At 39.2% G+C, this 27,454-nt stretch overlaps 1 protein-coding gene across 4 annotated transcripts in view; it reads left to right on the top strand.

The window, feature by feature from the left end:
* Positions 1-27,454, top strand: part of LOC121647682 (unconventional myosin-IXAa-like) — a 133,858-nt gene that overhangs the window by 21,997 nt on the left and 84,407 nt on the right. For 2 of the 4 annotated variants that reach the window (XM_041997329.1, XM_041997328.1), the window contains exons 1-2: positions 9,277-9,343; positions 9,468-10,437. In XM_041997329.1, coding sequence (XP_041853263.1) covers positions 9,535-10,437 — 903 coding nt within the window. In that variant the 5' untranslated portion in view covers positions 9,277-9,343; positions 9,468-9,534. Of the gene's footprint in view, positions 1-9,275; positions 9,344-9,467; positions 10,438-27,454 lie in introns of those variants that run through there. The other 2 variants (XM_041997327.1, XM_041997330.1) reach the window with 2 other exon arrangements.

Below are 27,454 nucleotides of genomic sequence, written 5' to 3'. Positions count from 1 at the left end.
CCCTCATTCTGGCAACTGAAATGGCAAAGCATGACACTTCCACCTCCATGCCTGACTATTGGCAAAACATTTTGTTAGTGAAATTCTGGGTTTGGTGTTAACTAGACGTGATTGGATCCTGTTCTTTTAAATAGTGTACAAAAGGGTTCTTTCCAAAAGGTTTAAGGTGCTGTCAAGTTGTTTTTTTTTTATGTGATGCTGAGTTGGCTACCATTTTTGGATGGTTTATTCCTTAAACTCAAGTCACTGACTTGTTGAAAAACCATCACTGACTTTGGATGAAGCGCCTGCAGGTGCTTGGATGTTGCAAGTTCCTGGATGATTTTTTGCCATGCTATTGAAGGAATTTTGGAAGGAATTTTGTTGAAATTTTTCTCATCTGTGGATAATGGGGTGCACAGAGCCAGCTTTATAGCTGTTCCCATAAACAATGCTTTTCAGTTACTCTTCCTCATCTCTTCTGGAATTACTTTTGATTTTGGCATGTGCTGCAAGCAAGGCCTTCTAGCCAACCTCATTCCTCTGAAAACAATCTATTAAAGCCCTGTTTTCCACTGGACAAAATCCCACTATGATTACCCTTTAACAGGAAAGGTTACAGTCGGTATTCAGTTACGGGTGAAATAACTCTGCAGCGGTCACATGTATGCATCTGGTCCAGCTATGATTGGAAGTGATTGAAACGTGACACCTCCGTAGAAAAGTAATTTTTAGCTTGAAGGAGTTAGCCCAGCTCTAAAACTTACATTTACTGACCAGATCTTCTGCCATTGAGCCCCTAAAGCAGATATCTACATTGTCTTCATTGCAGTTGGCAGGTCAGGGTTAAGGGTAGAGTCAAAATTGAATCCTTTTTCTCAGAAGGTCATTCTCATTAAAAATGGTTGTGCGAGACACCTTTTCTGTTGCAGTTGCTGGGAGCAGAAAGTGGCATGGTTGTCCCATTATCATGACTATGTACTTATTGGATCACTGACTGCAAACACTACTTTAATTATGGGAAAGGAATTAATATATTATTGATATGAGTGATTAACTGGAACCGAGCTGGTTAGGGTTTCCTCCAGCTGCTCTTTGATTCAGTAAAAAGAAGTTTGCATACTTTTTCTAACTTTTCCTGTTGGTATTACATAGCCTATTTGCATCTAAACTGTACATACACTACCGTTCAAAAGTTTGGGGTCACTTCCCTATTGAATCCCATGGCAAAGTGACCCCAAACTTTTGAACGGTAGTGTATGTATGTACCTAATAGTTTAAAGCTTAAATCTCCACATTTCCTGTCCTAGTTTGGCATATGGTTCAGTTCTTGTTCCTTGTTTATTTTTTATAATCTTTGTTTTTTTAACCCTCTTTTATTCCCTTTTCTCACTGCTTCCTTGTTTGCTGTCTTCCACAAAGTGGGTCATACACCAGTATAAGGAGTGGAAGCTGTATGCTGTGAAGAGAAGATAGTTTTAGTGATATAAATCTTTTTACAATATAATTCACTCCAATAGTTTATTTTTTTTTTACTTAAAATGTGTTGCTGTGGCTCAAGTCAAATGTTCCTTTAAGGTTTAGAAAAATTTGCCAGTAATGAATGTATTTTCAGTAGTGTTTGTCAGCACAAAAATTGCATCTTGTACACACTTTTCCTCCCCACACAAACACTCGGTGTGCACACCTCAGAGTGCTGCAGTCTATGAGTCGACACTTTTTGCACGCCGGTTTCTGGCAGATGTTTGTGTCTGTGTGGGCTCGGTTCCCGTGAGCTGTGGCGGCCTGCTGGAATTCAGGAATGCGCACACACACACACACACACACACATTCACGCACACAAAGCATTGTTTATTAAGCATTTTTGCCACAGCACATGGTCGTTTTTTTGTGTTGAAGTCACATTAAACACTACAGCAGGTGAACACACCTCTTAATGGTTCCTTTAAACAAACGAGTTTATCCAGCCATGTCTGAAAGCCAAATTATATTTGTAGCTACTGGCCCCACTTGAAGGTGGACTGACTGTCGTGACATTCTTCTGAAGGCCAGGATGTAATAAATGACTGCAAACCTTTTTCTCCAACAGTAGAAGGTATTCATGGCGATGCCTTTGGCTGTTTGCAGGAAATATTTTGGAAGTGAGTGGTGGGAAGAATATAGAATGGCAGTTGCTTCATATGGTTGGCACAAATGTGTCATTATCTGCTCTGGAAAGTAAAAAAAATAGGAAATGAGGGAAGCAGATTTTGACTTTTTATGATTCAGCATAAATATTTGAAGCAACTTGGACTTAGTGATATTTAGTGCTCGATTCAAGAAGCACTCTTACATGTTCACATTAGTGCTTTTGCTGACATGTAAAATGTAGTTTTTTGTGTTTTTGAGCTATTTATTTGGATTCTTTGGCAGGTCTGGCTGTGCAGTTCTGAGGTTTTGGGTTAAACAAAGAGGGGCACACAAGCTCATGATACTAAAAGACAGAAAACTGTTAATTTATTTCTTCTGCCCACATCTCCCTCAGACTGTGTGGGAATTTTGAAATGGCAACTTTGTGACAGCAGATAAAAAATTCCTGACCTTGAAAATGTCGGCATTTCAGGAACTGAAAACAAGAACTGTTTGTAGCTCGACAAGAATCAATCTTTCACTGCATGCTCCAAGTTTGAAAAGGTCTCACGTGCACAGTTTTTTTTATTCTTTCCTTTTTTAATCTGGTGGTGGTTTTCACTTTTACTTCACATTTTCAGAAGACTTTAAATCTAACTAGATTCGAAATGAGCAATACTACAAACCATTTCCAGAAAACTTGCAATAATGAGAAACTATTTTACTTAAACTTTTAACTGACGAGAAAGGAAAAAATGCAGCAACACACTTAAGTTGGGATAGAGGCATTAAAGCGTTGTTTAATGAGGTTTGAGAATACTAATAGTTGCAGTTTTTCAGAGTGAATCTGTGTTCTTTCTTATATAATTATTTAAACTTTTATTACCAGGCAGATGCCAAATTATCTCTTTTATGAGCATGGTCAGGCCGGCATGGCAGCACTAACACAAACGAGGGGGAGGACTGAAACATGGATCTGACCATAAAACATGTGTCCACTGTATTTCTGTTCATCTGAGATGAGTTAATTTCCAGAAAAGTCTAAGGTGTTTCTGTGCAGAGTTAATTTGACTTTGACTTTTTTCCAATGTAATACAGTTTCAGGTTACATTTTAGCATACGAAAGTTAAGAAAAAAAAAAAGAAAAGACCAAGATGCTTTCAAGCTCATGTTGTGGACGGACATGCTGATCATGGTGGCATGATGGTTTCTCATATCGGTCACACATCCAACAGTAGTTTCCATCTATGAAATGCATCGATTGGTCTTTAAACTCTTTTATTTACAATATTTAACACTATAGATGTAAAAATACCATCCTGAAAAATCTTGCACTGAGAGATATATTTTTTTTTGACTGATTGTATATTTTGCACAAATTTTTGAGCCATGACTCATCCTTGCTTGAAAATTGTAGCCTTTGGTGGATGGTCCTTTTTATAACCAATGCTGACACCCTCTCTGCTTTACCAATTAATTTTTTGATAATAAAATCTTCCAGAACAGTTTGTTATATATTTTATTAATATTCTTTTTTCTTTTTAGCTCGTTGCCAAGCTTTTATTATTTTTTTTCATGGCTATTAATAACAGATTTACGTCAGTTTAGATTTATTTTTTCTAAATATAATAAAGTTTGTCAGTGAAGGCACCGACAGTGATTTATTAGGGCATTTGTTTTTCAATACACTTTACAAATGTTTTCTAGAAATTGTGTTTGTAGGGTATAATGTCATCTGCAGGAGGATGATATAGTATGTGTGTAAGTGTGTGCTCAAAGAGTGGTCATGTGACATGATAGGTTAGAAGTCTGTGGAGGCCTCAGGACCTGCTGTATGGTAAATAAAGAGGGAGTCTGTCAAACTATGTGATCCATTAATGATTGTGATATGTGTGTGTGTGTAGAGGCAGAAAAGTTTTAACCATTTACTTGCAGCTGTGCCATCCTCAATATAACAGATACGTTACAACTTTCAGGTTGGGAGTGTAGGCAGAAACACACCACAAACGTTGGTGAAACTGTTTGTGTTTATGTGTGCAGTGTTGAGGAATGCTGATGTTTGTTGTTTATTGCTGGTTAGTGAGAACCGACCCTGAGAGAGGACATGGGTGTCTCTGTTTACCAGCCAGACTGAAAACCTGCAAGACGAGTTGAGCTTCTCATATATAACCGATATCCTGGATGTGCACCAGCTGTCTCAGGCAGCGTTCACAACTTTTTCTCCAGTCTTAAAAATGTGCCGGCTGTTATGACTCCTGTTAGCGCTCCAGTTTACTGCATCCATGCAGTGCTGCTGCATATTTCCTGTTTTCATTGTCTGTCTTTTGTCAAAAAATAATCTGGGGATTTAGTTGTTTGAAAGATGAGTTTTGTGGTTACACATTGTTCATGGATATGAAAAATAATGAGGCACATATGACAAAAAGCTTTGGTTTTTAACATCATCTTTTTGCCTGCAGACAAACAAAGAAGCTCTATCAAGAGACTATCAAGATTAATAAAATTAATCAAGGCTTTTTTAAGGAATAAATGAGAAATTTAACTGTTTTTGCTTCTCAAACAACGGTGATGAAAACAGCTGTATGAGGGGAAGAAATGCAGTTAGCATGTCTAACAAAAGGTACCAAACTGGCATTTTTGTTCTAATTCTAATGGAAGGAGCCGTCAGACACTGTTGGTAATGTCCTTTGACGATTAGTGAGGAGTATTCAACTAAACGCCACACATCAAACAAAATTAAATCTATCTCATAATGCAACTTCAAACCATGATGGATAGAAGGGGGGTGATGCACAACAGGTAGCCTCCAGCTGCACCAAGTTTCCTTTTTATTTTTGCCATCATGCTGGTTTTCACCATATATGTTTTGCTTTTTTTAAAATATATTTTTTAACTTAATTTTGTAGTTTTAATTTAATTTACCTTGGAAAGAGTTTTAAATTTACCTACAGGGATAGTTTGGCTTTTGGAAGTAGGGTTTTGGAAAGTTTTTGAGTAGTCGGTGTCTTACTTGCAGAAGAAAGCAGCCTCTTCATTTGTACTCATCAATTTTCCATTAGACAGCTGTTGACTTGACCTCTATTTTCTTCAGAAGAAGAATACCAATGTTACTTGTGTCTTTGCATCCATTAAGGATGGCCAGTGTATTCTTTTGGTGATCAACTGTCAGGTGATTGATCAAACTTGTTAGCTCATTGCTATCCAACAAGTTACATTACTGTAAGATTTAAATGATGGTAGATGTTTGGGCTTTTCCAGGCTTTTATTTTATAAAAACTAAATGACAAAATGGTTTATTGGTCTTTCTTTATGTATTTGATAAATATATTTGTGTCTGAATGCAGACATTAAAGGCAGCAGCACCATCTCTCTCTCTTCATGCATTCTACTGTCAGAAGCTCCATCGATTTCTAAATGTGATTAGTAAAGAGCAGTTTGTATTTAACATGCGGCTATTTTATTCCATGCAAAGACGCTTAACATTTGATTTTAGAAGATATTGTCTGTGATTTGCTATTTTTCTTGCCTGATATTTTAGCGAATAAAAAGCCCCATTTTGTCACAGACTGGTGCTTCTTCCCCTCCTCAAACCCAAACTCTGAACCTTTTTCTCTGTTCTCTGTCAGTTACCTTCTCTGAGTATTAACCCGTGTTTGGAAGGAGCCCTGGTTTCTAACATCTGGAGTTTCCTCCCGCCTCAGTGACAGCTGTGAATACACATAACCCCGAGCTGAACCAGTCCACCAGTCAGCCGACTGGCACGCCCTCATTAAGATGTCCTCCACTCTTTCATTCTCTCTTCACTTTAAAATACAAGCTTGTTTCTTCACCACGTCAGCTTGCTGCCTTATCTTAACACGCTGTCATCACTTGAAATGTGACTGTCAAAACAAGACATAACAAACATGTGGTTTCTGCACCTTTCCCTCCTCTCTTCCCCAACTTTCATCCCTGTCTCTTCTCCATTCTTCTTTTCTCTATACCTGACTTCAGTCATTTACATGCTACATCCATCACTGTCAAAACTTAATCAGCAAGAATTTCCGAACATAGAGAATTAAAGTTGTGTCCATCCTTTGCACTGAAGGACCTCACTGCAGGCAGATGTTCATGGAAATGCCTGGAAGGTATCATCATCATCTTAGTAAAAATGTAGTGACCAGCACTGCTGTTCCACTGTAGGATTTATTATCAGACATAAGTCTCTACCCCTAATCATCAGGAATTGTCCAACACAACCTTCCAGCTGCTCAGACGTTTCCTGTTGTCCTTCTTGCTGGCCTGTAAACTCTACAGACTGACTACCGAAAAAGGAAAAGTGGACTTCTAAGATTTTGATTGATTTCGAGGAAACAATGGGTTTTAGAGGGAAAAATGCCATTACTTAAATTAGGGATTAGGTTTGCCCTCATGTCCTTTCAAACTGCTAATCCGCAATATCCTGGTTCTATCTGTGGTTGTAAACTGAGTGTTGTAGAGATGGGTTGTTTATTGTAGGGTCCTGCTCCCAGAAATCTTTTTTTTCTTTCACCCTTTTTTCTCTGGATAAAATGTATGTCAGTGTACACTGCAGTCAGGAGTTTGGACGCACTTTTCCATTAGATTTCATTTTTAATTTAAAATTTTTATGGCTTTCTTTCTTTCTTTCTTTCTTTCTTTCTTTCTGTCTTTCTTTCTGTCTTTCTTTCTGTCTTTCTTTCTTTCTTTCTTTCTTTCTTTCTTTCTTTCTTTCTTTCTTTCTTTCTTTCTTTCTTTCTTTCTTTCTGTCTTTCTGTCTTTCTTTCTTTTATCCTACAGTTGGAACAAGTGGGAATACAATATGACATCCAAGAAACCAGCTTAATTCATTGGAGCCTGTTGCTAAGATAAGAAAAACAAATGTAGAAAATGTAGCCCCTGTGATACCACCACCAGTTTGTGAACTCCCTTAATGATGCATTGTGCCACCTCTTATTTAATATTTTTGTTTTGTAGCCATTAGTCAACAATAACCAAATTTCTACCAGATATGGGCACAAATATCAATCTTTGAGATGAAATTTATCAGCATAATTAAACTGTACAGCTCCACCAGGCTAGCATGCTACTGGCTTAACTTGGCTAATTAGCATAAGCAAAACTAAGCAGAGTGATAATTATAATTGGTTACTTTTTACAGCAGATCTATTTTTCCACACATCCTTGTTTCCTGTTGAAACACATTTATTCAGATGCTGAGTTCATTTTATTACAAAGTTTGAGTAACATGCTAGGGCTTTCCTTGCAATTAGCTATGGTGACAAAGCAGTTTATGTTGTCAGGCAGCTTTCTCTGTCTGTTTTACTTTAAATACATTTCACTCACTGAACCATTGCACGTCACTTAATGTTCATTTCTGTTTACATCCTAAGAACATTTCTGCCGAATTTTATAATTTACCAGATGAAAATTTGTAATTTTGCTGTGGTTTTGTTTTTATTAGTCTGAAGGGAGATATCAGGAACAAATAATAATGCGTGTTGTTCACAGATTTAGTCATCTGGGTGTAAATTTTGTCAGTTTGATTTAGTCATTCAGCTGGTGACTCATGATCAGCTTAAGTTGGAAACTGGAGTGACACAGAATTATCCCAAAAGTTATATGCTTATTAATATATAAAAATAAAAAAGAACTCAAACTGTTGCCGGTTTGTTTTAGTCTGAAAATCCATTTTCCTGTGGCCCCGGACTGGTTTTCTCTTTAGTATAGCTCCCCATCAAGATGTAGCCTTGCTCCTCCAGATTGTGAGTGCTCTGATTTCTGTCTGCTGCAAGTAAGACAGTGACTGTTCCACAAATCACAAATTAATCTTTCATTGAGGTTTATATTTTCAACTATTTTCACTTATTAGTGCCTCAAAGATGAACTGTTTCAGTTTTTTTCTCTTTAGTCTTCTCTATTCTGTTTCTTTATTGTGTCTTCTGCCTCTGCAGAGTCCACAGTCCACCTCTTTGTTTCTCACAGACTCAGCTGTTTCCTCACTCTGTCCCAGTCTGGTGGTGGTGGGCTGCTGCAGACTGCTGTAGGTGGTCAGGATTTCTCCAGGCAGCAGGAGGGAGAGGAGGAGGCTCTGTCTGGATTACTAAAAGGGCGGCTGGCTGGCTCATCCTCTCCTCCTTTCCTCTTATTTCTTTCTTTCCTTCTATATTGATCTACAACAGGCCAGTATCCTTCACATAACTCAGAAAACTACTGAACTAAATGGTTGTTGTATAATTCATATCCAGAACACATTCCGAGAGAGAAGTCTGATAAGAAGAAAGAGCATGCCTATGGGTAGTTAAAATATTTCCTCACTTTCTTTTAAAGGTCCCATATTATACATTTTTTCCAACATTTTCATGGGTGTCAGAGGTCCAACAGCATTGTTTTCAAAGTGTATAACCCCAAATTCACCCTTGATTAATTTCAGCAATTCCAAAAGTGGCTGTAGTGAGCTCTACTGGGAACAGTCTGTTTCTGTGTCTGAACCTTTAAATGTTGATGAATGTCCATGCCCCTCTCTGTGATGGGTCTGGCTTTTGCTGGCACCTGCTCGGTGAATTTTCAGACTCACCCATTTGAGCACATGTTTGCTAAAAAGTGGAGCAAGCAAGTGAGAGGAGACAGGATTTTCTCATTTTTGGGCCTCATACACAGGCTATGAGGACACATGGCTGAAAGTAAATTTTACATAATATGGGACTTTTAAATTTTCTCTCAAATATAATTAGTTTGGCAAGAAAAACAAAATTCTCCAACACATTCTTCCCCCCCCCCCCCCCCAGTGTGACATTTGGTGTATTTAGTAAGTGAAGTTGAAGCGTGAGTGTGAGAATGAAGTGCTGTATCTACTATCTACAGGGAAGTGGTGAATTATATCATTGTGCTCTCATTACTGCCTCACTTGTGTGCAATGTGGCAGTTGTTAATATTGGCACAGAACTATGGCCCTTGGATTATCATGCGTTCACGTACATGCACACACTCTAACAGAGGGTATGTGGCTCTGATAAACTGTGGCCAGTAGTAATTTATGAAGCGGCTACTGTTCCTGGCTGTTTTGAATAGCTATCAGCTCTTTGTTCTGTCTTTGACTCTGTTCCATGCGCCTCTGGTAAGACGTTGTGATAGTTGTTCTCTTTATGATCTGAAACAGAGAGCTAATTGAGTCAGCTTACTCTGTCATGGGGCAGATGAAATGGCTATGATTCTACTGACCCACTGATGCCTCAAAGTACTGGAAATTCCTGAAGCAGTAAGGGTATAAATTGATGTCTGACACCATGATCTCTGTTGTTGTTTTTTCTATTTTTTTTTACCTAATGTATCTGTTTTTCTTTCTTTCTCCCCGTCTGTCTCTTCATCTGTCCTCCTACCAGTTGGGATGTCCTGAGTCAGTCCTCCGGTCCCAGAGAGCAGTTTGCCGATGGGACCTGGTGCGCCGCCATGAGTTTACAAGATGGCGGCTGCAGCTATGCCAGCAGTGCCAATTTGGCCTCCATTACTGGCAGCATGCGGCGGCGCCTGGAGGACCAGGAGTTCAGCCTGCGCGTCTATCCGGGCTCCCTGGCTGAGGGCACGATCTACTGCCCCGTAATCGCCCGCAAGAACACCACCGCTGCTGAAGCCATCGAGTGCCTCATTGAAAGATTTCACCTGGATCGTACCAAATGCTACGTGCTGGCTGAGGTAAAAGAGTTTGGGGGGGAGGAATGGATACTCAACCCTGGAGACTGTCCTGTTCAGCGCATGATGCTGTGGCCAAGAAGCGCCCTAGAGAACCGCAGCGGCCTGGGCAGCGGCGAAGACTACCGCTTCCTTCTGCGGGAGAAGAATCTGGATGGATCCATTCATTACGGTGGCAGCCTGCAGATGTGGCTGAGGGTGACTGAGGAGCGTCGGCGCATGGTGGAACGGGGTTTCCTCCCTCAACCTACAGGAAACGACCCTCCATCTGATCTGTGCGCTCTTCCAGAGTTGACAGAGCGCGCAATTTTGGAAAGCCTTCGTGCACGCTTCCGACAGGAAAAGATCTACACATACATTGGGAGTATTCTTATTGTGGTTAACCCCTTCCAGTTCTTGCCAATTTACAATCCTAAATATGTCAAACTGTATGACAACCACACACTGGGAAAGCTGGAGCCGCATATTTACGCCGTGGCAGATGTGGCATATCACGCCATGTTGCAGAGACGAAAAAACCAGTGCATAGTGATTTCTGGTGAGAGTGGATCTGGGAAGACTCAGAGCACCAACTTCCTCATTCATCATCTCACAGCTCTTAGCCAGAAGGGCTTCGCCAGTGGGGTGGAGCAGATCATCCTGGGAGCAGGACCTGTGTTGGAGGTAAGGGACTAAGTTTAAAAGCCTGCATTATTAATGAAGGCTGTGGAAGTTTCAGCTGTTTGGAAAGTGCTGATGGAAACTGTGCCTGATGTATTATTCTAGGCTGACTTTGTTGCTTAGCTTCTTCCATTTTTACAACATATTAGCTTATATTGCTAAAGGGTTTATCAAGACATACATTAAGTCAAGCTAGAAGTAGTGCACCCTCACAAGGCAAAGATTCTGTACTTATTACGGTCTAATCATCCATCTGCTTGGCATATGCGCTGAAGTATTTCCCAGCAAAGAAAGAAGGGAAGGACGTTAGAAGAAATTTCCTCCTGGAAGTCTGTGTGATGTTCAAGACATTTGCTATATTCACAACTAGTTCCCAATACAATGTTCTGAATAGGACGTTTGTAGGCAGATATAGACATCTGTAACAAGTGTGACATTGTGAATCAGATCTAAATTGGACCCTAAGGGGACGTCCTCTCTTGGTCTTGTGAGTAATGTTTTCTTTGTTTGCTTATGTAGGGGAATGCCAGGACTTTTTTGGGTTTCAATAATCAAAAATGTTGTTTCTCAATTTCTGAGCAGTTTGCGACGGGTTGACTTTGTACGTTCTGATTTTACTGTCTTGCTAATACGGACCTTTGATGAAAAGGCAACCATGTGATATGTGTGGTGGATGTTTTGAGGTGGACCTTGCTGGATTGCTTTCTGAATTAGAATGGGTTACCAATGATTTTCCTACATTTGTTCAAATTCTAAATAAAAATTGACAGCCCTAGAGGGTGTTGTACCAGTTTGATTGGTATCACTTTAGGGTCTTTGCTATTTTAGCAGGTCCACAAACCATCTTAGATACTTTACTTGCAGTTTGCTGTGAAGGACCTTGCATTTGTGTTGCATTTGTGTTGAAGACAGTACTTCCGTTGCCACAGCAGAGCAAAATCTTTATCTTTGCCAGAGTCCCACAAAAATCCCTTTGTTATTTAATTTCAGAAGTGTCTTATTATAATTTTTTTTCAGATAAGATTATTACTTGATGGTGGTTTATCAGAATTTCATTGCAGTTTGGTTGACATTAATGCACATTAATCATTGCCTTAAAATACTCCACAAGTTTATTTATAAAGCAACAACTCTCGTTGACCAAAGTGTTTTAGTTTCAGTTTAAAGCAAAAATGGCAACATAAAATAATACAAAGTGGTGAAAAAGGAGGTCCAATCAGGAAGATTCAAAGGCTAGTTAAAAGATGTGTGTTTTAAGAGTCAATGGACAGGGCAGATCTGACAGAGGGGATGGGCGGGGGGTCTAGGGGCTATGTGTAGGACCATGTTATACATGTAGTCGTTACATCAAGAAGCCCTGTGCTTTAAAGGACTAAAAGTGTTTTCTCCATAACTATGACTGTAAGGGTCCATTGGATGTCCTATGTGGGACTGATTTATTCAGCTGGAAAGTTTATGTACTACTATCACTTCACGGTTAATGCAGTTCATATGTTGTGAGTTACATGTCCTGGTTGTGGAAAGGAAATGACAAAGGCTTAAAGAAATCTGAAGAGAAGTAAGCATTTTTTTCCACATGCATGTCAGCTCATGAGACCAGGCATGAAATGGATTATTGAAATGTGGCTCTGAAGCTGGAATGCCTTAACAGGCAGGAACAGCTATATTTAGCCCCAGCTTTCCTACATATGACTTTTTCTGTAGATTATATGACCCAGAAAGTGTTTTTTCTCTGCTATGTCTAGTTTCTATACTGAAGGAGAAAAAAACCTAATGGAATTCGGCCTAATCCGCCCTGGATTATGAATCAATAATGGATTATGGATTATGGAATTTCATTGGGAATTTTATGTTTTGGCTAGGTCTCGTGAAGGGCAACATGTTCTCTTTCGCCTCCTAGTAGTTTTTTTTTTTTTTTTTTTTTTTTCCTGCCATTTTGTTGTGCAGCTCAAAGTTTCCTTTCAGGATGTGTGGGGATGTCATCTCAACATGCAGCTGTGTGTGTTGACACCATGTGCATCCCATGTGGAGGCAGCTGTGCAGTTTGTCGGATGTATTGTTTGCCATCTGGCAAATGAATTAACTAACCTTTTATTTTATTTGAATTATTATTGTTAAAATTACGTTAAGCTGTGCATTTCTAAGATACTCTTGCACAATAACAGTACAGTAGATGTGTTGCATGTGTTCAAGATGACATTTTGTTTTTACCACAGAGCTGTGGTTGAACCTGACCATCAAGCAGTACAGTAGCACTTCCCTGCAGGTAGACTGAATACCTGTCAGCGCTAACATGCCAGAGGCGACAGGCTTGTTTTGATGATAACCCAGATAGAGGAACATTACTGTACTTACTGGGGAACTATGCACTGTTAAGCTGCTTGTGTGTGGAAGCATAAATATTTTCCATGTAATTACTTCCCCATAAATCACCTGTCTGGCCGTGTTGTGAGAAGCAGGGTGTGTGCATGTTATAAGTCAGAAACCGCAAAAAAAAAAAAAAAAATGGTGTGACACTATTTATTTTTTATTTTTCTTGTGTGATCATGTCTTAGCTGTGGGGAACCACTTCCATGGAGTTACAGACCAGCTGGATGAGCTGATCAGGCTCTGTAAAAAAGCAAACAAAATCCACCTTTTAGCACTTATAAAGCTACAGAATTTAATCTGCACCATCCTTGTAACCTGCTAAAATGCCAGATTAAACAAACACGATGATGATTATGAGCTCAGAGACGCTAGTAGCTGGATTTTGTCAGCTAGCTTGAAACATATTCATTCTAAACAGATTTCAGCTTGTAAATCTTAAAAGTTTGAAATCTTTTATTAATCCAACATTGCTAACATTAACTAACATAGTTTAACTGGTAAGATATCTGTTGATATTTACTTAAGTCATCAGTATTGTGTCCAAAATGCAGGCATGATATAAAGTCTGGTTGTTGTTGTTATTGTTAGTTAAAATTATTAGGCATGATTTGTTCAAAATCTATTTAAGATCCATAGTAATTGTTGAATATTTACAGAGTTGAAGAAAGATATTGTTTTGATTGAGGAAAAAAAACATACTTTAGACCATTAAATCAAATAATTATGCAAATGATAATTATTATATACATTCTGCCAAGCCTACAAAACAGTTTAATCTAAAATCCAGCTGTAAACATCAGTAATTCAGTTCAAAAAACATATGAGAACACATCAGTATGACATAAATTAGGCTTAATGCAACAAAATGGCTTCATCACATCTGCAATCTTGCACTCACCACTCATCTGCTCACACCAAAACATATAATATTAACTGATTAACTGCGTTATTGTGGGCTCTTGTTTTTCCCAACGAGAGTCCAACATGAAGTCTGAGTAAATGGACCGTTTGCAGCCCGAGGACAGCAGCTGGATGCACAGATAATATGTGGCACTGTGAATGCCCAGGAACCATGACGGCGAGCAGAGGCACAAAGACTGCTGAGCTGCACCAGTTGAAATTCTTTGGTTTGCATAAGTTGTGACGGCAATTACAGAATCATTTGCTTCGGTCAGATGCTGCTGCTGAAGCTTTGTGGAAGTTTGATTATCTGCCCGAGGCAGAGTCAGCCTGAAAATATGAGGTCAGCCAGGCTTATTAGATCCAATTCAAATACAAGCCAGATATAGGATTGAAATTCTGACTACTAGTTCCTGGACTGACTTGCTGCAAAGCTTCAGTTCCTTTTAGTTAGCTAATGTAAAGCTATCGTATATGTTACATATTTACTATCATCAACACATATCCTATAGTATATAATTTTAAGTAATACTTAATACTAGGACTCAGTTGAAGGTATTTTTTTATTAGAACTTGGTTGATCTGCTGCATATATTAGAAAGTGATAAAGACTAATTTAGATATCATTCCTCTGTAATTCTATGTCATACAGCTCTGTCATCCCCCCCAAAATTAGCAGATGTTCAGACGTGGACATTAAAGTTGTACCAGCATCGCAGAAAGAGTCTGGGGTAGAAATGAAAATATTTTTCAGGAGGAATTATGTGTCACTGGCAGGAGATGCTGCGGTTGGGCCTTGATTTGAGAACATTTGTATAAGAGCCTGTATACGCAGATAAGTCATTCTTTTTGGATTCACTTAAGAAGCTTATTGCCAGCTGGATGAATGAAGGGAGGGGAGGGGAACCTGCAGATGAGTGAAATATTATTTTTTTAAACCTTGTTCATTATAAAGACTTTAAATCAATGATTGTAAATCTTGTGTACCTTCTGCGTTGGATGGATGAGATTAAAAGTGATTTAAATGGCACCGCAGGGTGTGCTATGAAGCATCAAGTTGGGATTACTTCCCTTCGTTTTAAGTCTCAATGGTAAAAACTACTTACTGCTCAATGGGAAATGGTAGAAAATAAGCTTTTAGTGAATAAGAAGGAAAACATGGTAGTGTGTGACACAGCTTGAGTGTGTTGCTTTAAGTTAGAGGCAAAGCTTTTGCTCTAATTCAGCTGTTGATCTCCTGTCTCACCATCAACTAGGGATTCAGATCACAAGTTTTATTACAACAAATCGATCTGCTAACAATATGATAAGGATTCAATCTGATTCAGGAGCCAGTGACTGAAATGAGGCGATCACATGCTAATATATTTTTTCTTTTTTTCTTTTCTAAGAACTTACTTTTAACCTTTTAAAACCTGAGGCCATTTTGGAGAGCTCATCTGAATTGTCTATACCAAAACCTCTCTAATTTTGTTCTGCTTCACTTTATCTCAACACTGATAATGTTCACATATTGTGCTATGATTTAATAAAGTTTGGAGTTACAGCTCCATTATTCCAAAAGGATATTTGTAAACATCATGCAAATGTTTTATTTTTATTTATTTTTTTTTTTTTTAGGCTTACCTGAAACTTTTTTCATTTTTGCTATGTGCCCTCTTCATTTATTCTTCACCAGTAATGCTGATATTCACACATCTTAACAAATCTCCCTTTACTATGACTCTGGAAGTATTCATATAGACTTTGTGGTTGCAGAGATATGCTCAATATGCTATTTATATGCAATTTTTGAGCATATTCCTAAAAGGAAAATAACCAAGATAGTACAGTCTGACTATAATTACACACAACATACAATACAAATATAAACAATTCCACATTTTCTTTTTTTAATCTCATCTTACAAATGATTACTGTATCAATGTTTCCCATTTGCATAGATGCTATAGGCTGACTTTGCATTGATATCAATGTATTGATGTCTTATTATATCCATTACTGGTAACACTTTCTACCCAAAGATTTTTTTCTAATACTTCTAATTCACTGTTAATATTAAACTGCTACTTTAGCTACAGACTACTTTTATCAACGCACCGTCAACCAAATTAATAAAATAGTTGTTTTGTGCAATCTGGAGCTTACTTTGCCTTATTCTCATTTAACTTTATGCCAGCAGACTGACTGTGCACCTTTGCTGAGGGCACACTACACTGTGGGATGGAGACACTCGCTCACTGTGACTGACTTTGCTCTTCTTTCAAGGACATGGAAATGTGTGTGTGTGTGTGTGTGTATGTCCATGTATGTGGCTTTAAAAGGAACTGCACAGTCTTCCTTTTCCCTTTTTTAGCTGACTACAGAGCAACAGAGCTCTGCTAGTGGTGCCCAGCGACCTGCAGTTCTTAGCCTCTGCTCAGCGCGGTGACCTTTAAGCTGCATTGTGCCACTTCTCAGAAATGCAGCAGTGCGGTTACCATCACCATTACATCATGGCAGCGCTATCGTTTAACAGTTGTTGATATGCTCTGATCGCCTATTGTAATAATTCCTTGTCACATAAAAGCCTTTAATAGCTCACCGCAGATGGCTGGTGACTGCAGTCGTGTGTAATTCGAGCTGCGTTTAGGGCCAGGCGACAGTCGGAGATATGAACAAAGTGCTGTCGGGAAGACAGCTGGCACACTGATGGGGAAGGACTTTGCTCATGTGGTCATTTGTGTCTAATAGTCTGATCTCTGCTGTGCCATTGGGTGATTGCATCTTTTTTTTTCTGTCTCCTGCCTCAGCATTGCTGCTTATTGATTATCAGACAACTGAACATGTACACACAATGTGAAATCTGATTATTTGCATATGCTTGATTATAAGATCAAATTAAATCATTGTTTCTCTAACGCAGCATATTTTTCAGAATGATTCAGTTTTCATGGTGCCAATGCTGAGGCAGCCCTGGTTTTTTCAGATGTAAATAAAGGTGAAGCAATTTTTGAATGACTACCATATATCTTTTAAACCTTATGCTACATCTCTGGTCCTCAGACTTAGGGCTCCTGCAGGGCCACCGTATTACAGTCAGTCTTTGTTCTGGTGGTGTGGCCAGCAGAACTGCCTAATGCACTGGTAGCTAAACAGACACCCCTTTACCAGATGGTTCCCATACAGATGTATCCCCCCTGTCTTGCTCTTAACCAGGCCCTCAGGGACAAGACCTGTCTCCTGTGGCTGATAGATGGCTCAAGGTAGTGCCTCGGCCTTTTGGCTTTAAAAAAAAAAAAGTTCAAAGCAGTGAGTATCATTAGGATGACTGTGAAGGGCTTGAGAGGCTGCCCCGTACTTCTAACCAGCACAGCCATTGCTGGGATTGGAGTATGTTACTCACTTTAAAGCTTTAAATCCCAGGTAACTTGGGCATATGGACACACTTACTGTATAGTAACAGCGTGAGATTGTTCAGTGGGTGAACCCACTGAACCTGATGGACCAGATGAAATCCATAATACCTGTGAAGAGCTTTACAAAAGATGCATAGGTTTCTTTTGCTCAAGGCGTGTGTGCGTTGTGGGGGAGCTGCTTGTACTCCCTCATGAATGAGGGCACTGCTGCTCTGAACTGTTTCCAATGCTCTGTGTATTATGTGTGTGTGTGTGTGTGTGTGTGTGTGTGTGTGTGTGCTGCTAACCTCTGTGCGGAGGAGAGGTGCTTGTCAGAACGTGTTAGCAGGCAGCTCTCCCAGCACGGGGGGGAACAGGAGATGTTCACCCATGACTGACTGTGCCCTTGGTCTTTAAATCGCAATGAGACATCCAAAAGCTCTCCTCTATCAAGACCAGCTATAGCAGGCTGGTTTTATGGCTCGGTTCTGCACGCTCTGGCACTGCAGCTGTGGGAGTGCCTCCCTCAGTTAATGGTCACATCAGCTCTCATTCATCTTTTGCACATACTGGGGTTTTAACACGGCTGTTGAACTAAAGGAACTGTTCCCTCTTCGTTTAATAATAACAAAGCACAGATAGCATATTTAGCAAAGCCCTCCTTCTTGTAGTGTCTTCCCAAGTGGATTGCTGATGCAATGAGTTCCTTCAAATCCCAGCTTTTCAGCAGCAGCAATGTGCCTCTCTTTCATTAGATGTGGCTAAACAAAAGTCGCTGCCTTTTCCTCGGAGGATCATGCGCTGGCCAGCCGTTGTGGGTGAGCGTTCGTTAATCACCCATCTCTGGCCCTCCTTGTTCCTGTTAGCACCTCCATCCTTATAATCTCTGCCCTCTGGGCAGTGAGTGCTCTGCGATGTGCTCCCAAACATCTGTTCCCTGGATTATCCCCATCTCTTTCTCATGCCGTCTTTCTCTAGAGCATTCCTACTTTCCTTTCACAGGAAGCGCAGCTCTGTGTGCATTTATCCCTGCAGACAGCTGTACAATGTACTCAAATGCTCTGTGGCTGTATAGTTGACCCGGACAAGGTTCAGTCTGATATCAGTGGCCAGGTTTTCTAATTTCTGAATCTGGGGAAATTATTTTCTGCTCTGTTTCACTACTTAGGCTTTGTGTTTGTTTGAGCAATATTTTAATGATCCTGCTGGTTAGAAAAAGGCTGTCTGTGCACACCCCCCTAAATAGGAGCCCACCAAGTTGCACACTTATTAGAGCAAATTTCATTTTAACCCATTGCTGATTTTAACCCATAGAGTTAATTCATTATGACCAGGCTTTTGCCTCCTTTCTTTCCTTCTCTCTTGAGGACTGTCCTCGACTCCACCCACCAGATTTAGTAAAAGGCCTGGGACAGGAAATTGATAGCCCAAATGGGCCTGATTCAATTTGAGCCTGCTTACGTGGTGTCACAGCAATCAGGCCCAGATGACATTACAAAAATTAGACATCTTAGGCCATCTGGGCAAACTGGATCTGCATTTTGATCTTGACCTCTCAAAATGGTTAACTGGATGTTCATCCATCTGTCTGAGTTTAACTGAACAATACCAATTTTTTTTCTGTTGTCAGCATTTTTCTGTTGTTTTTGTGTTATAGTTTACAGATTGACAGAACAGTTTTATTTACTGTCAGATTTCAGTAAAAACACACAGCTTGCTTTTCCTTCACCATTCCTCTTTGTATCATGTGGTTGGGATCCAGCCTTTGAGAAGTTATTTTAACTTTGTAAAGAAAACAAGTTCAGCCTTTGTTTGTGAGTTTCTGGAGAAGGTTTGCCTTAGAATAATTGGCTGCCTTGCTGCATGACAGCCGCATAAAGTGCTGCATAGAGGAGCATAAATCAGAAAGGATTGGATAAAGTGATGCTTTCTAAATTAGTTTTGGAGTTAAATCCATGTCTGGACTTCATACGATGGCTTTAAAATACAATTTTGTGACATGTTATGAGATTTGTTCTAATATATATATATTACCACTATGCTACAGGACTGGACTTTTTTTTTTTTTAGGTCATGAAGGTACCAAAAAACAGAAGACCTGACTCATCATCTTATCATTGACTCATGATTCTGTGAATCTCTAATAAGCTGTTTTACCCCAGTCATTATTGTAGACTGTGTTCAGTTTAAAACTTGCAAGATGGGTTTAGTTGCTGAGTTAAACCTCAGACTAAGAAGCACATGCAAAGGATTAACTTTGCTTTTCTGGTTAGAATTTAAGATGAACTCCTGAAACGTTCTCCTTTTGCATGTAGAGTACTTTATTTAGGTTTTTTTTCTTCATGATTCTTGAGGACAATAATATCAGATGCTTAAGATTTTGCCACTTCTTCTTTTGTCCTGCACTTGTTTCCTCAGCAGATTTTCTTTTCTTCCTTTTTTGTTGTTTACATACCAAGATATGTAAAGTGAAAAAGCAGGCACTGTCCAAAAGAAAAATTGGAGAGCTATTGCTCAAGACTACTTTAAAAGGCTGTACAAAAGTCTGATTCCTTAACAGCAAAATATAAAGAAATGAGGCTTAGCTTTTTTTTCCTTTCTTTTATCAGATAAAACCCTGCTTCTTCCTGATCATTTCACCACTACAGTAATCCCAACCCTGATCTTCAACCTGATCAGTCTCTCATAAACCCCCATGCATTTTTTTTTTTTTTATATCTTTCTATTTCTTCCAAAGAACCACACATGTACTGAAAAAAGTTTCATTGAGCAATGCACTTAAAGTCTGGCACCTGTAGGCTTTGGATTACAAACATTGGATTGTGTTAAAATGAGTTCAGCATGCAAGCAGCTCTGTGAGAAAGCAGCCTGTTAGAACTTTAGCTGAACTCTAATGGCAGCAAACCAACTTTTTCCACAATGACAGCTGATTCTTTCGGTTTTCTTGGTTTTTGGTTCAGCCGCTGTGCGAGCTGAGTAATAGTCAGTTTGTCAGATTAGGATGAAGTCATCATCAGCAGTCTGTGTGCAACCCATAGTGAAGAGGTTTTGTCTTTGTGAGTGCGGATCACTAAAGGAATTTAAACAACAGTAGCCCTAATCGTGTCTTTGGACTTTCTCACTGTCGACGGTCAGGTTGAAACAGGTCTGCCCAGCACAACCAAATAAAGTACAGTTAAAGGAGGCTGTTGTGGGTAAACTAAATGAATAATGGGATGAATGGTGCAGATGTGCCATTGACAGTGTCCTGCATTGTTCATGAGTGTGTGGGTGAATGAAAAGGAAAAGGCAAGGAGTGGCAGGTGGAAGTTTGAACATGCTCCCACCCACAACCAGACAGGTGACAGGGTTTATCATTTTGTTATGCGTGTTGTGTTTGTGTGTGTGTGTTTAGTAATCTGTATTCAAAGCTGCATTGAGCTGATCTGATCTAGGTTAGCAGCTACAGCATATCTTAATCTTCCCTTGATGTTTAGTCCCTGCATTACAATGAGATACGTTCAATTTACTGATTATTTTCTGAGCTTTAAGGTCACATGAGATGCTGTATAAAAAGTGACTCTGTCTCAGATGTAATAGTAAAATGAATTTTTGGAGCATAAGGTGGCCTTAAAAAAAATTGAGCTGATAAAATGCTAAATAAATCAGAGTGGTCACAGTGAGCACTCAAAGCAGCTTGCCTCCTTTTAATATGGCATGAGCTCTCCTGGAAACATGATTTGTGAATTTTTTGTGGGTCTCAAATGTTACCAGTATGGGCTTTTCATCCTCCATTTCTCTCTTGTTGCTGCTCTTTACCCCTTGGGATGCACAACTTGCTGCTGTTTTGTTTCCTTGTTATTTACAGTTTTAGTACTTGAAGTGTAAATCAGGAGCCTTCAGAGAATGTGCTATGAATTATATCTCATTTGCTCAAGTGGTTTAACGTGGCCTTGGATTTTTTTTCCCCTCTCCATGGCCAAACCAGGGCTCTGTAAAAGAAACAAAAATCATATCTGATAGCATTATCCCCTGAAATGCATCTAAGCAGTGAAGTCCTTGAACTTATCTAAACCACTTTTGTGCAAGAAGAACATTTTTAAAGAACCTGAGGCTGTGGACTGATGCTGTTTATTGTCATTAATATTTTCTGTGTTTGTGGTTTTCTTCTGATTTTTGCCCTTGTTCTGCTGGTGCAATGACCTAATTTTCCCCATGGGTATGATTAAAGTTTAATTTAATTTAACAGACCATAACAGCGTGGTCGATGCGTCTCCTGGCAGAGGCTCTGATGGTATAATTAGTTGCTCATTGCTTGTTATTAGTTGGGTGCACAGGTTTTTAATATGGGCGGTATGTTTGTATGTTTCTGTTCTCATATGATTAAATCACTTAATGTGTGAAACTGGCTAAAATACATATAGACCTGATCCCTCTACTAAAAATGAAGTCTTTAACTGCAAAATTAGCCATCAGTGCTATTCCTTAGGATTTTTGCATTAGATTCTAAGTTTAGTTTAGACAGTCAATATAGTCCACGTGAAAGACCGGAGGAACCAGTCCTAATTATTTGTAATGTTGGGCTGTAGAGCCAGGTGAAACAAATAAAATGAGAAGTTAAAATAGACTATAGAGAGAAGTTATCTGGAGGCTAATGCGGGCAAGCAGCTGCTAGCCGTTAGCCGCTAGTCGCCTGGATTCTGGCCCAGGTCAAATAAGCAAACATTAATGACTGGACTGTTCCCCCAATTGTCAATGACTGTTAGTGCCCAGTAGCCTTTGACGTACTTCTTTTTATCTTTCGCTAGTTACTTATGCTACGGTGGGCTGAACTTTATTAGCATATTCACATAAAATTATGTTTCTGAATTTAAATGTTATAGATTACAAAGCATATCATGAGCATTTCCTGTAGAAGGTTTTAACTTCCTCTCTTCCTCCGCAGTTTTGCACAAACACCTTAATAAGATGAACTGAAGACAAGGTGCACGTTTTGGACTGATGGCTTGGATGGCTTGGGGGAAGAGGCTGTTCACGAGTTTTAGATCTGAGTGTCCAGTTATCTCGTAAAACTAGAAAATGCAGGAACGTAAATGTAAAAATGTAAATTCATAGACAAACTGCATTAGAAGTCATTGGAAACTCAGTTCACTTTTGGAGCAAATCATAAATTTGCTGAAACAGCGTCAGTTTGCTAAACACAAATTCATGACGCGTTTTACCATATAGCAATAAAAATACTTTAAATAAGCCTGAATACTGCAAGAAGCCTGTCTGTGCTCGGTTAGATTTTATTTTCACATTATTTTACTCACACCAGCCTACTATTAATTCACCTGACAATAAGCACAATGCACTCCTATAATCTGGCAACTTTAAGCTAGTGGTAAGATTTCTTTGTAACCTAACCTGCCACGTTGTATTTGGATTATACAGTTGTTTGAATGTTGTTTTTAAAAATCATACTTATGGCCTGCATTTCTGTTGAATCATTGGCGATCATATGAGCCACAAATTAAACTTTTTTAAGTTGCATGGCGTTCGCTAGCCATGCAGTAAGTAACAATGTTGTAGAGTCAGACTCATTCTTTTGTTTCTGTCTTTGCAAAACCTTCCAACAGGACATTTCTCACATCTCTGAGAAATGCAGATTAATTAGTGTAGGGATTAATAACGGCAAAAGTAGAAATTTAACCATTGCTTTTAAGCTAATTTATGTTTTTATTATACTTTAAAGGAACAAAATTTTAATAAAGGTAAATACATTAGAAATATTAGTTTACTTTTGCCATTGCTTTAGAGAACAATATGGTGATTATAATTTATTCATATTAAATAGTTTTCCATGTCTGTACAATATATCTGCAGCTATCCTGCTAAAAACCTGTCAGAAGAGTGATGGATTCCAGTGAATTAAAAATTTTGTGGCTGGTGTAAATCTGTTGTGTCCTGGTTCTGCTGTATCACTGCAACCACTTGCTGTGTCTTCTCTCTGATGCAACAGCCCTGCAGAGAGGAGATGAAAGCCCTCTGTTGCAGCACCCAGCTTTCCTGCCATCATCTTCTCTCCATCCCACCCACCCCACTGCAACACATCAGGGGCGTATGGGGGAAGAGGAAAGATAAAAAGGGAGGAGGGAGGGGGGGGGGGGGGGGGGGGGGGGGGGAGTATAGCAGTGAAGGAAAAAGTAAGATGAGAGAAATCCTCACTTAAATAATGGAGAGCAAGCGAATAATTTTCAAGCAAATGGGTTGCCAAGTGCCCCAGTTTCAGAGCTTTAGTGAAATCGAGATGAGGTTCATAACACAGACAGATTTTACTCCTCCTGAAGGCCGTCTCTGCATGCATCAGAAGTGTAGCTGTGCCGGAGAAATGCCGCCTCGAGGGGGAGAAAGCAGTTAGCCAGCCATCACCAGCCTTCCCTCACCTTGTAAAAGTAGTGGCATGAGGAGATGTGTTTAAGAGCTCTCAGAGCTTGGACTTCCATAAAGATCATTTTAAGGTGTTTATTAGTCCTGGTCTTCTGCAGTTTGTACCATTCAGCACTTCCTCTAAGTAGAGACAGCAATGGCTCACAAAGGAAGGAGATCAAAGAAAATGAGCTAATTTGTCACACCAGTCAGACCATTTAGTGACAACAGACTTTATTTTGTTTTGGGTGAGACGTACTCTGTGACGTTCATCGGGATAACATGAACTGTGGATGAGATGCTGCTATCGCTGCAGCATCATGACATGGATGATTAGAGGCAGTTTGCAGGCTTAGCCAGTTTATGGTGCACACTGATTTTTACTCCCTATGAGCACTGAGGGTTGATCATGTACATCTGGGGTTTTACTCTCTGCTTTGAATCTGTGTGATGGTACAGTACTGTATATGTTTGTTTTAAGAGTACATGCGGTGACTGCTAGGGTTGCTTTTGCTTTGGTGCTGTGCATTTTATTCCTTTGCAGCATCCCTTGCTGCTGCCTGAAGTAAAAATAGACTGTGTGTCCTGTATTGCTGAGTGAAGCATCATCCTAGCGTCTGAAACGCATCAAGTCAGGAAAGAAGACAAAAAGATTTATGAATGACAAAACATGTGTTGAAAGACGAAGGAAGGTAGCAGAGACGGCTGCCAAACAGACAAAAGGAAAGAAACAAAAACGGCTATTTAATATTAGAAATGGTAGCAGATGAAAGAATGTCCTCTCAGTTTCCAGATAGACAAATAGAAAATAGTGCAGTCTCACAGGAAGAAGAGTGTGTCTGGCTTCAGGTCACTTCACCTCCTGCCGATGTTTCCTTCCCCCCCCGACAGCCACAGATAAGACAGGAAATGCCTTTATTGAATTAGTTTGCCAAATCCACAGTTCATACAGAGCACTAATTCAACTTCCCAACTCTTTCCTCCCCTGGCACTTTGGTAACACAACTCTGTTCATGAGCTCAGAGATGATGTGATAATTCCACAGGACCTGCCATTCTGGATACGATGGCGTTTGACTCTCACCTTAAGCTATGTGGAGTTATTTATTTTTATTTTTAGGCAATGCGGACATGGAAACAGCCTAACTGGAACCAGACTTGTTAGCGTGCTATAAATCTGTCATCTATACCTCATAAATATTTTTTTTTCCCCTCTTAATTAAAGTAAAAATTGACTTAAAAATGTGAAAATCGTAACAAAAATGTCTGTGCAGCTGTTTCAGAGTTTAGCTTTTGTACAGCTGAGCTGCAGTGATGCTTCCGTCTGCACAATCTGTCACATTTTTTCTCATTTTTGTGGCCGGATATTTCGGATCCTAACCTGACTTTAAATTCAGCACCATTGTTTTCTTTTTTGGCAGTAACTCCAAATTAACAAAATATCACGCTGCAGAAACACTGAGAAGCTGGTGAGAGGGAAGCGGTCCAGATTTGGACAAACCTTCCATTTTTCAAGCCAAAGATGATTTTGGATTTGTGAAAGATCCTCAATACCCCATCCCCCCTTCACTTTTTTTTTTTTTTTACATGTACTGTTATTTAAACATTATTCAGGTTACTGGACAGAGGTATTTGTAAAAATCAAATCCTTTTGGAAGGAATTACAGGGTTTCCCTCAAATCCCTTCTGTGCAGCTGATTGCTTGTGTTTTTTTTTTTTTTTTTGTTGTTTTGTTTTGTTTTTTTAAGACTTGCTTTCAGCAGGTTGTACATGTTTGTGACAGGAGATGGTTTGACATCTATTTCCAGAAACTGGTTTTCCTGATGAGATCTTTACTTATTTTCATATCTAATGACAGTGAAAGATGACAGAGGCTGCTGCCTATGTGCTGTTCCTTCATTTGAACTGCTATACCTTCATCAAATTCAGCATATTTAGCAGAGTGAAGTGTTTTTATTTGACAAAGTCCAAGCTTTGAGTGTTCCTGGCTCTCAGTGAAAAGACTTTCCAACTGAAGACTGTTTACGTGAACAGTAACGAAGGAAAAAAGCCAGATGTCAAAGCTTGTGTCCAGTCAAACTGAAAATCAACTGGTTACAGTCACCAGCTGAGCGGTGGGTGAATCTCAGCTGTTATGATCAAAAAGTGTTTAAAAATGGATTGTTATTTAGATTACTTTGAAGAAAAGCCAGTATAATGTGTATATTACAGAGCAGAAAAGCTTCCTGACACTCTAAGATACAATAAGAACACAGACATGTCTCTGATGATGCATAGCTTCATGTTAGAGTTGCAAATTGTTTTACAAATACTAAGGAAGTTCACTGCTTATGTGGAAATAAAAAGCGGCAGTCTGCCTGCTTATCCCTGTCAGAATGAGTTATTAAAGTGAATTCAAGAGATGAGGAAAGAAGACGAGAGGCAGGAAACGCCTGAGGTTGTTACCAGTGTTCCTTTTCCTGCGAGATTAAAAAAGCACGAGCATGTACACAAATGAAATAGCCATATAAGTATAAATCTACATACACTACATGGATTATCCTTGAAAGAATTATAAAGTATTTTTTTAGAAAGAAAATTTGTATGTCTGTTCCACTAAGGGATTTAGCTTGGAGGATATACATAATAGGGAAGTTAAAGTAGATTTTTTGTGATTTCTGAAGGATTTGTATATATTCAGAATATTTATACACTTACCTGCCACTTTATTCGATACACTTGTTAGCACAAATAGCTAATCAGCCAATCGAATGGCAGCAGCTCACTGCATTTAGTCATGTAGACATGGTAAAGATAACTTGGTGAAGTTCAAACTGAAAAGAATGAGGAAGAAAGGAGATTTAAGTGACTTTGAATTTGCCGTAGTTGTTGATACCAGATAGGCTGGTCTGAGTATTTCAGAAACTGTTAGGCCTCCTACCACCAACTGAGAATTGTTTAATCTTCGCAGCCTACCTGAGTATTGTTGCTGACCATGTCCATCTCTTTATGACCACAGTGTATGTTCTTCTGCTGGATACTTCTGCTGGATGCTTTTAATGCACGTGTGCTGCTGATCCCTGGTAAAAGTGCATTAAGCACTCAAGGCTGTAAATTAGAATTGTGTATTTGGTTACTTGATTAAAAGATGATATCAAGAAATATATCATATATCGTGATTCAAGTAAAATAAATCGCAAAATGAAATTTGGTTAATATCGCCCAACCCTAGATGCTATCATCTCAATATGGAGCAAAATCTCTAAGAGATGCTTCCAACACCTTGCAGAATCAATGCCATGAAGAATTAAGGCAGGTCCACCCCAGTATTAGCAAAGTGTACATACATAAAGTGTCTAGTGAGTTATGTGGCATGGATTCCATAGTTTGTATAGTCTTTAGTTTCTGTTTAAAAAGTGTTGCCCCAATTATTTTTCCTTTATATGAGTAAGGCAAAAGATTAACATGCAGGTTTTTTTCCTATTAATTTGAACCAATAGATAATCCCTGTCTAATTTCATCATCTCCAGATGAGAGTCTAGAAGAAGGGAAATGTTTGGGATTGTCCTATGGCTTAAATATGAAAAATAGCTGCTGCCTGCACAATAAAAGCAGATGTCACAGAACCAAAAGCAGGCCTGTGCTGGTAATTTTGCACATATCACATGCATGTAAACAACCAATTTAAAATTTGGTCACACTTTCCCATTAGATTTAATGGGAAAGTGTGTCCAAACTTTTGACTGGTACTGTAAGTCACAACATGAGTGCACACCATGTGGAAGTTCATCACTGTGAAGTAGGACACAATGCAACCAGAATTAAAACTAGCAAGAGTGCAGACCCACAAGCAAACAGCCGATGCTGTATTTATGTTGGATAATGAGGGGGATATACTGCAATCCTTTTTCCTTTGAATTTTATGTCCATTGATTTTCTTTAGTAAGAAGAAGAGAAGTTAAAGATAAACTGTAAAAGCTACAATATTTATGTCCATAATAAAAT

Source organism: Melanotaenia boesemani, chromosome 10, assembly GCF_017639745.1.
Source record: "Melanotaenia boesemani isolate fMelBoe1 chromosome 10, fMelBoe1.pri, whole genome shotgun sequence".
In the NCBI taxonomy this organism is placed as follows: domain Eukaryota; kingdom Metazoa; phylum Chordata; class Actinopteri; order Atheriniformes; family Melanotaeniidae; genus Melanotaenia; species Melanotaenia boesemani.
Note: the sequence above shows the minus strand (reverse complement) of the source record. Positions and strands in the feature narration are given on the sequence as shown.